General features: G+C 44.3%; 1 protein-coding gene across 1 annotated transcript in view; it reads left to right on the top strand.

Moving 5' to 3' along the window:
- Nucleotides 1-10,473, top strand: part of LOC120018118 (neurofibromin-like) — a 100,868-nt gene that overhangs the window by 85,604 nt on the left and 4,791 nt on the right. Inside the window, exons 45-53 of the mRNA XM_038961114.1 lie at nucleotides 1-12; nucleotides 513-644; nucleotides 2,724-2,859; nucleotides 3,019-3,176; nucleotides 5,263-5,504; nucleotides 6,315-6,415; nucleotides 6,997-7,139; nucleotides 8,009-8,055; nucleotides 9,027-9,243. The exon at nucleotides 1-12 is cut by the window's left edge and continues 115 nt beyond it. Of these exons, the coding sequence (XP_038817042.1) occupies nucleotides 1-12; nucleotides 513-644; nucleotides 2,724-2,859; nucleotides 3,019-3,176; nucleotides 5,263-5,504; nucleotides 6,315-6,415; nucleotides 6,997-7,139; nucleotides 8,009-8,055; nucleotides 9,027-9,243 (1,188 nt within the window). The remainder of the gene's footprint in view (nucleotides 13-512; nucleotides 645-2,723; nucleotides 2,860-3,018; nucleotides 3,177-5,262; nucleotides 5,505-6,314; nucleotides 6,416-6,996; nucleotides 7,140-8,008; nucleotides 8,056-9,026; nucleotides 9,244-10,473) is intronic.

Here is a 10,473-nt window from a genome sequence, read left to right as displayed (position 1 = left end):
ACCTGCTCAAAGGTAAGGGAGAGGGCACAGGGCACCTGACTGAGTCTCAGCCAGAGCAGCTTCCATTCCTGTGACAGTAGTGAGTATCCTATAAACCGCAGCTTCTCTGTCAGTGTAAACATTCATAAAATGTTTGAAATGATGTCTGGGTCTAATCTAGCTAGATAAAGAATAGATGGATGAAAGACATTGGCCTGACTTGCCGAGCCACTGATGAAAACCTGTCTTCCCCACTGTCAGAGACTCAAACTGGCTCTATTGACTAGGTGCCCTTGTCCTGCAGTGACAAAGAGCTTGGCAGCAGTTGTTGGTGTTTTCACTTGTCTCTGTAGTCTACTTGTCACTAGCTGCATTTAATGTTGTGTACTCTGTAGGTCTTGATGTGTTTTAATGCTAACCGTGTTGAATTAATGTGGCCATGCTAAAATGTACCAAGCTAGCAGTGGAGTGGTGTATGGCTATGACTAACGTGCCACTCTGTTTTCCTTCTGTGTGTGTGTGTCTATTTGAAGGCTTCAGACACCCGTCCCCCACCACGGTGGCTCGGACAGTGCGTATCCTCCACACGCTGCTGGCCCTGGTGGGAAAACACCTCAACTGTGACAAGTTTGAGGTCAACACCCAAAGCGTGGCCTACCTGGCAGGTCAGTTCCAGTCAGTCTCCTATACACTGACTCTACTCACCCACACTTTGTGTTGACTAACCAGACCTCTGTCAACTCACTGGATCTGCAATGTGCTATTTGGATAGCAAGCAGTGTGTTGCTTTAAAAACATGTTTGTAAAACAGATATGATGGTCTGTCATATTGTGCCTCTCATTGTTGGAATAACCTGCAAAATTCCTTGTATCTTGATTTCCTGGTGCCGGTAGGTCAGTTGAGGACTGTGGTGTTAAATGTATTCATTGAGGATTGCAGTTTATATTGATATAATGGTTTATTTGTTGAAATTGTAGTATTGTACCTTGTAGTTTTTTTTTATTATTCATCAATTCAAATTTTATTGGACACATACACATGGTTAGCAGATGTTAATGCGAGTGTAGCGAAATGCTTGTGCTTCTAGTTCCGACAGTGCAATAATATCTAACAATTCCCCAACAACTACCTAATACACACAAATCTAAAGGGGTGAATGAGAATATGTACATGTAAGTATATGGATGAGCGATGGCTGAGCAGCATAGGCAAGGTGCAATAGATGGTATAAATACAGTATATACATGTGATATGAGTAATGTAAGATATGTAAACATCATTAAAGTGGCATTATTTAGAGTGGCATTGGATAAAGTGACTAGTGATCCATTTATTAAAGTGGCCAGTGATGGGGTCTCAATGTAGGCAGCAGCCTCTCTGAGTTTAGTGATTGCTGTCTGATGGCCTTGAGATAGAATCTGTTTTTCAGTCTTTCGGTCCCAGCTTTGATGCTCCTGTACTGACCTCGCCTTCTGGATGGTAGCAGTGTGAACAGGCAGTGGCTCGGGTGGTTGATGTCCTTGGTGATCTTTTTGGCCTTCCTGTGACCTCGGGTGGTGTCGGTGCTGTTGCGCCTTCTTCACCACACTGTCTGTGTGGACCATTTCAGTTTGTCTGTGATGTATACGCCGAGGAACTTAAAACTTTCCACCTTCTCCAATGCTGTCCCGTCGATGTGGATAGGGGGGTGCTCCCTCTGCTGTTTCCTGAAGTCCACGATCATCTCCTTTGTTTTGTTGACATTGAGTGAGAGGTTGTTTTCCTGACACCATACTCCAAGTGCCTTCACCTCCTCCCTATAGGCTGTCTTGTCGTTGTTGGTAATCAAGCCCACTAATGTTGTGTCGTCTGCAAACTTGATGATTGAGTTGGAGGCGTGCATGGCCACGCAGTCATGGGTGAACAGGGAGTGCAGGAGAGGGCTGAGCACGCACCCTTGTGGGGCCCCAGTGTTGAGGATCAGTGTAGTGGAGGTGTTGTTTCCTACCTTCACCACCTGGGGGCGGCCCGTCAGAAAGTCCAGGACCCAATCGCACAGGGTGGGGTTGAGACCCAGGGCCTCCAGCTTGAGGATGAGCTTGGAGGGTACTATGGTGTTGAAGACTGAGCTGTAGTCAATGAACATCATTCTTACATAGGTATTCCTCTTGTCCAGATGGGACAGGGCAGTGTGATGGCGATTGCGTCGTCTGTGGACCTGTTGGGGGGGTATGCAAACTGAAGTGGGTCTAGGGTGGCCGGTAGGGTGGAGGTGATATGATCCTTGACTAGTCTCTCAAAGCACTTCATGATGACAGAAGTGAGTGCAATGGGGCGATAGTCATTTAGTTCAGTTACCTTAGCTTTCTTGGGAACAGGAACAATGGTGGCCCTCTTGAAGCATGTGGGAACAGCAGACTGGGATAAGGATTGATTGAATATGTCCGTAAACACACCAGCCAACTGGTCTGCGCATGCTCTGAGGACTCGGCTAGGGATGCCGTCTGGGCCAGCTGCCTTGCGAGGGTTAACACGTTTAAATGTTTTACTCACATCAGCCACGGAGAAGAAGGGGGAAGGGGGGGCAGCAGTCCTTGTTTTATTTGGAATGTTAATTTTCCGTGAATAAATATACGTTTTTTTTTTTTTTATCATGTAAAATAAGGAATTGTCGCCTCTTCATAAATGTTTTTGCAATGATCCCATCATTGGTTTTCACCCTGCTCTGGTGTGTGGCTGTGTGTGACTGAATGTGTGTGTGCAGCCCTGCTCACCGTGTCAGAGGAGGTGCGTAGTCGCTGCAGTCTAAAACACAGGAAGTCTCTGTTGCTGTCTGAGATGGGCATGGAGAACGTTCCCATGGATACCTACTCTCTGCACCACACTGACCCCAGCTTCAGGTGAGGCGCTCTCTACATCAGACACTTAGAACCTGAATAGGTTTTATCTTTTCAAAGTTGCGTTAGTCATTTTCTGTAATACATGTTGTTGGTAAATATATTTACAATCAAGCTTGAATAGTTATATCCTTACCTGTGGCCCCCATCTCCTCCCCTCAGGACACTGAGAGAGTGCCAGCCGTGGGCGTCTCCCAAGGTGTCAGAGCGCTATCTGAATGCCTACTACCCCACGGTGGGGCAGATCAGCCCCCGTACACGCAAGTCCATGAGCCTGGACATGGGCCAGGCCTCCCATGCCAACACCAAGAAGCTGCTGGGTAACTATAACGTTGCTGCTAAACAACACTGTTAATGTTGTCTAAGAGTTCCCCTTAGCAGTGTTTTTTGGGCTCCCGATTGGCGCAGTGGTCTAAGGCACTGCATCTCAGTGCAAGAGGCGTCACTACAGTCCTTGGTTCGAATCCAGGCTGTATGACATCGCGCTGTGATTGGGAGGCCCATAGGGCGACGCACAATTGGCCCATCGTCGTCCGGGTTTGGCCTGGGTAGGCCGTCATTGTAAATACAAACGTTTTCTAACTGACTTGCCTAGAGTAACAAGAAAAAGTATGTGAACTCTTTGGAAATACCTGGATTTCTACATAAAACATTGGTAATAAAATTTGATCTGATCTTCATCTAGGTCACAACAATAGACAAACACAGTCTTCTGAAACGAATAACACACAAACAATTATACGTTTTAATGTCTTTATTGAACACACAGTGTAAACATTCACAATGCAGGGTGGGAAAAGTATGTGAACCCTTGGATTTAATAACTGGTTGACCCTCCTTTGGCAGCAATAACCTCAACCATTTTGGACCATTCCTTTTAACTGTTTCAGTTCAGCAATATTCTTGGGATGTCTGGTGTGAACTGCTCTCTTGAGGTCATGCCACAGCATCTCAATTGGGTTGAGGTCAGGACTCTGAACTGGGCCACTCCAGAAGGCGCATTTTCTTCTGTTGAAGCCATTCTGTTGTTGATTTTCCTGTGTTTTGGGTCGTTGTCCTTTTGCATCACCCAACTTCTATTGAGCTTCAATTGGCGGACAGATAGCCTAGCATTCTCCTGCAAAATGTATTGATAAACTTGCAAATTCATTTTTCCATCTGATTGCAAGCTGCCCAGGCCTTGAGGCAGCAAAGCAGCCCCAAACCATGATGCTCCCTCCACCATACTTTACAGTTGGGATGAGGTTTTGATGTTGGTGTGCTGTGTCTTTTTTTTCTCCACACATAGTGTTGTCTTCCTTCTAAACAACTCAACTGTAGTTTCATCTGTCCACAGAATATTTTGCCAGCAGGTGCACTTTTGCGAACTTCAGACTTGCAGCAATGTTTTTTTGGGACAGCAGTGGCTTCTTCCGTGGTGTCCTCCCATGAACACCATTCTTGTTTAGTGTTTTACGTATCGTAGACTCGTCAACAGAGATGTTAGCATGTTCCAGAGATTTCTGTAAGTCTTCAGCTGACACTCTAGGATTCTTATCAACCTCATTGAGCATTCTGAGCTGTGCTCTTGCGGTCATCTTTGCAGGACGGCCACTCCTAGGGAGAGTAGCAACAGTGCTGAACTTTCTCCATTTATAGGCAATTTGTCTTACCGTGGACTAATGAACATAAAGGCTTTTAGAGATACTTTTGTAACCCTTTCCAGCTTTATGCAAGTCAACAATTCTTAATCTTAGGTCTTCTGAGATCTCTTTTGTTCGAGGCATGGTTCACATCAGGCAATGCTTCTTGTGAATAGCAAACTCAAATTTTGTGAGTTTTTTATAGGGCAGGGCAGCTCTAACCAACATCTCCAATCTCGTCTCATTGATTGGACTCCAGGTTAGCTGACTCCTGACTCCAATTAGCTTCATTAGCCTAGGGGTTCACATACTTTTTCCAACCTACACTGTGATTGTTTAAGTTATATATTCAGTATAGACAAGAAAAATACAATTTGTGTGTTATTAGTTTAAGCACACTATCTATTGTTGTGACTTCGATAAAGATCAGATCAAATTTGATGACCAATTTATTCAGAACTGCAGGTAATTCCAAAGGGTTCACATACTTTTTCTTGCCACTGTAGTTAAAGGTTAAATTAAAAAATATATATTTATACTGCTGCGCCTTAGGTGTATCATGCAAGCCGTTTTATTGGGTTTATACTGTGTATGCTTGGAAGCCCTGGTCATGCTGACTATGATCTGGCAACATTGACTACAGTGTGAGTTACATCTCAAGAAATAAACAGCTGATGTAAGATAGACATCCCATGTCACTACTCACAACCTTATTCCCTAGACCCTCTCCTCACCCTCTTCAATCATTAACTCGACACTGTCTGTCTGTGGTGTATTTCTCCAGACTACAGGAAGAGTTTTGATCACTTGATATCCGACTCCAAAGCACCAAAGAGACCAGAGACGGAGTCTGGCGTAACCACCCCGCCTAAGGTGAGGTGTGTGGCCGAGAACGCCTACGAGATAGACAGCCAAAGAATGGGTCACTCCCACCTCCGCAAGGTGTCTGTGACAGAGTCCAACGTCCTACTGGACGAGGAGGTGCTGACTGACCCCAAAGTCCAGGCCCTGCTGCTCACTGTGCTGGTGAGTGGAAGAACACACACACACACACACACACACACACAGAAACTCACACCTGGCAAAATAAGAAGTACTTATAAAGTGGGTAATAAAATAAGAAGTACCTATCAAATTTTATTTGCCACATAAACATGGTTAGCAGATGTTAATGCGAGTGTAGCGAAATGCTTGTGCTAGTGGGTAATAAAGCGGGTAATAAAATAAGTACTTATAAAGCAGGTAAGAAAATAAGAAGTATTTATAAAGTGGGTAATAAAATAAGAAGTACTTATAAAGCAGATGATAAAATAATAAGTACTTATTAAGCGGGTAATAACATAAGAAGTACTTTTATAAAGTGGGTAATAAAATAAGCAAACAATATGTAACAGTCAACAGTCTGGATACACCTACTCATTCAAGGGTTTTTCTTTATTTTTACTATGTTCTACATTGTAGAATAATAGTGAAGACATCAAAACTATGAAATAACATATGGAATCATGTAGTAAACAAAAAAGTGTTAAACAAATTAAAATATATTTTGTATTTGAGATTCTTCAAAGTAGCCATCCTTTGCCTTGATGACAGCTTTGCACACTCTTCGCATTCTCTTAACCAGTTTAAAAAATAAAGAAAAACACAAATGAGTAGGTGTGTCCAAACTTTTGACTGGTACTGTATATGTAACAGACTGGGTGGACCACTAGTTACTGCTACGGTCAAATTAGTCATCATGAATGCACATAGGGAGGCAGCAACATAGCTTACAGCCTTCTACTGTATATAACTGGTTCAGTCTGTAAACGCATGCTCTCTGTTTCTCTGTCCAAGGCCACCCAGGTCAAGTACACCACAGACGACTTTGACCAGAGGATCCTGTATGAGTATCTAGCTGAAGCTAGCGTCGTCTTCCCTAAGGTCTTTCCCGTCGTGTAAGTTAACATGCCCGATAATCTCCCAGGCAAAACCAAATACATAGCCTAAGCCCTACTTTTTCCAGAAGCAAATCTAGAGAATTGAGAGAACGTTGGGAAATGATTTGAGAGCTTGAAAGTTGGATATCTCTCGGTTTTGGCCCAAGGTGGTTGTTTTTTGGGGGTGAGGAAAGACCACTGATCTTCTGAGAAGGGGCCTGTCCTGCCCCAAATTCATCCTGGGAGTTGTAGTGTGGTTGACCTAGCTAGAGATGTATTTTGGGTTCAGTTTCTTTTAGGGGTTAGTCCCCGTGAGTCAGAAAGTCTTTAGCCCACGCATGCATACGTTATATGTGGGCGGTTGTTTGTAGTTTCAGTTGAAGTAGCAATCTCTCTACCAACAAAATGTCACAGCTTCAAAATATAGTTTAACTTGTAACTGTCTCGTATGAGGCCTAGTTATTCACCAGTGTGTTAGTCCTGTCATGATATGTGTTGACAAGGGCACTGGGAAAGGGTGATGCGGAGTGTGGTGTCTAATGATTGTGGCCTACCTACCTAGCCGATGTTGATCTTAATGTGTTTCCTCCTCTCCTCAGCCACAACCTGCTGGACTGTAAGATCAACACGCTGCTGTCTATGTGCCAGGATACCAACCTGCTGAACCCAGTGCATGGCATCATTCAGAGTGTAGTTTACCATGAAGAGTCTCCTCCACAATACCAACCCTCCTATCTACAGAGTATGTACATTTATCTACAGGCCTGCTCTACCCATCTCTCTCTCTGTCTATCTCAGTCCCTATCACCTCCTCGACCTCATCTCATCTCCCATCCTATTCTTGAATGCGTAGATACTGTTTGTTAACATTGCCAATGAACAGTAAACATTACACTCACAGAAGTTCCAAAAGAATAAAGACATTTCAAATGTCATGTTATGTGCAAAAAGTTAAAGTGCAAAAGGGAAAATAAATAATCATAAATATGGGTTTTATATAAAATGGCGTTTGCTCTTCACTGGTTGCCCTTGTGGCAACATGTCACAAATATTGCTGCTGTGATGGCACACTGTTGTATTTCACCCAATATATATGTGAGTTTATCAAAATTGGGTTTGTTTTCAATTTTTTGTGGGTCTGTGTAATCTGAGGGAAATATGTGGTCATACACTTGGAAGGAGGTTAGGAAGTTCAGTTTCCACCTCATTTTGTGGGCAGTGTGCACATAGCCTGTCTTCTCTTGGGAGCCAGGTCTGCCTACGGCGGCCTTTCTCAATAACAAGGCTATGCTCACTGAGTCTCTCTCACTCTGTCTATCTCTGTCTCTCTGTCCCTATCTCCTTCTCTACCTCTCTCGTCTCTCACCCTCCATCTCTCCTGCCTCCCTCCCTTTCTCTGTCTCTCTCACTCTGTTTTTCTCTCTGTCCCCATCTCCTTCTCTACCGCTCAACTCTCATCCTTCATCTCCCTCTGCCCTGTCCCTTTCTCTCTCTCCTCTCTCTCTGCCCCCTCCCTCTCCCCTGACTGTTATGTAGTGTTTTCTTATTTAGCAGTATAACATTGCCAATGATACCTTCCTCCCTCCATTACTTTCTCTCTCCCACACACAGGCTTCGGCTTCAACGGACTTTGGAGGTTTGCCGGACCCTTCTCAAAGGTATGATTCATTGCCCTCATATTTCCCTTTCATTCTCCCCAAGGCAGTGGGGCCGTGCTGGAAGAATTCGGCCCCAGTAAGCAGTTACTGCCTTGCCAGGGAGCCTGCCGATTGCCCCAAGATTTATTGGACATCCTCCTCTCTCTCTACCCCCCCTTCCCCAGTCTCCCCTCTGGCCACATCAGTTTCCCTTTATGATGGTTCTGAGTAAATAGGCCAAGCAGGAACAAGGGGATGTTTCTAGCTCTGATGGTTCTGTAGTGTTAGCAACACCAGAGTTGCAGGTCTGGTTTCAGAATGGGGCCCCACATAATACATGTTGATTGTGAATCAGTTTGGATCAAAACGTCTGCTAAATGACTGTGTATTATATCAAATGCAGAACTGTTCGGTCACTGTACCTAGTCTGCCTATTTTTACTCCTCAGAGGGCAGAATACTAGGGTTTGGAGTTGTCCGAAACTTCACGATACTTAGGTGCCAATATGATATGTATTGCTATTCGATACTGTGATTTTATTGCAATTTGATGTTCCAAACATATTGCTCACCATATGTCTGCTGCAGAAATATCCCTATATGAAACTGTATTGATCCGCCCCATCACTACAGAATACTGTACGTGGCCCTTTGAAGCTTGTAGGGGCTCTTAGACTCGCTCTGCTTTCACTGTGTACCCATTATCCCTTGCTTCACTTTCCTCCAACAAACAAAAGGTGCCATTTGCCATCAGCTTGTTTGCGGGAAAGTCAGTCAGGAAACAACGTATTCAAGCCTGGCCAAAGGCTGAGGATCAATGTCTCCTGTGATTTAGCTCAAGGAGACTTAAGATGGTTAGACTGATACTTGTTGGCCTGTGTTCCTCTCATACTCACTCTCTCTATTCTACCCCCCTACCTGACATTATCCATCTCCTTTTCTCTACCTCTACCCCCCTCCTCCTCCTTTCTCCATCCCATGTCAAACCAGCAGCAAACTCAGATCCCAGACTACGCTGAGCTGATTGTGAAGTTCCTGGAGGCCTTGATTGACCGCTACCTGCCTGGTACAGAGGAGGAGAGGAGCGAGGAGCAGCTCCGTACCCCCACCTCGCCCTACCCCCCCGTCACCCAGAGCCAGCTCAGCATCACCGCGAACCTCAACCTCTCCAACTCCATGACCTCCCTGGCCACCTCGCAGCACTCCCCAGGTTAGCAGAGTATACACACGTGGACACAATACAATATAGTCAACTGGAGACCAGCACCCCTGGAACACACCACTTATCCATACCGGCAGACACACAAATACACAACTAACATCATACTTATGATGAAGGCTGAGTCCTACAAATGTAAGGTGTTCTGTAGAGTATCTCGAAGCAAGCAAAGTGTGTAGGTGCTGTTGCTGTGGGTTATTTCTAGGTGTCCCGCTAGTTTTCTCTACATCCCAAACTGATGCTTAGAGCTCTTCGCACAATTTGAGGATGCTGCTGCTGTGCGTGAAAGATATCACGTTTCAAGATGTCAGAAAAGCTCTGCGAGATTTTAACTATTGCCAAAAACAACAAAATGACTTGCTGAAATGTATTGTGTTTGAAATATGCAGGGGGAGGAAAGGCACCATCAAACATTTCAGACATTTCCACTCTCTTTCTGGGTCTGGTCTGTGTAACCTCCCCATCATGCTCTACTTGCTGTGGTGTGCTGGTGTAGTCTAGACGGTCCCCAACTCTGTCCCAGCCCGAGCCGTCGGACGAGACGACGCCACCCAAAACGTCTGGTACAAATCACAACCATAGAGCCTCCCTGGGGCTCCTAACGCTATACCCAGCCAAGTCTGTAGTTTGCAAACAGTGGTAGCTCCCATCACGTGTCCATTTCTGTCTGCTGTTCTCACTATGCTAGCTGCTAGCTTTTAGAATCACCTAGCTAATACCAGTGTTTTTGTTATTAGTGCTATGTATTTGTACTATATTGCTGAAGTAGATGCAATATTTTGTTAGCCTTTCCACAAAAAAATATATACATTTAATTCTTAATAGCCTTTAATATAGTTATTCATGCCATTTAAAACACCACCCCTAGAAAATAAAATAAATAAATAAAATACAAATAGAAATGCCACCCGTTATTGCATTACACTCTGTTTCTGGTTACTTTTCAACTGTCTGTATCTAAAAACTATTTAATCCGAAAACCACCTGATTTGAAATCTCTTCATTGCTTCATGTCAATGCTGAAGGTCCATCTTGCTGTCTGTTGTTCATTTTTTCATTCAGTGTATTTGACTCTCATTCTCTCCCTATTTTTGTTCTGTTACCCTTGTTTTAATGTGTTTCTCATCTTTGTCCTTAGTTGCTGTGGACATTAATTCTTGTTTCTATCTTTCTCTCTGTGAAGCCTCTCTGCCTTGCTCTAAGTCAGCTGTTTTTGCGCCA

Source organism: Salvelinus namaycush, chromosome 23 (genome assembly GCF_016432855.1).
Source record: "Salvelinus namaycush isolate Seneca chromosome 23, SaNama_1.0, whole genome shotgun sequence".
In the NCBI taxonomy this organism is placed as follows: domain Eukaryota; kingdom Metazoa; phylum Chordata; class Actinopteri; order Salmoniformes; family Salmonidae; genus Salvelinus; species Salvelinus namaycush.
The sequence above is the reverse complement of the archived record's forward strand: the minus strand, read 5'-3'. Positions and strand labels throughout refer to the sequence as shown.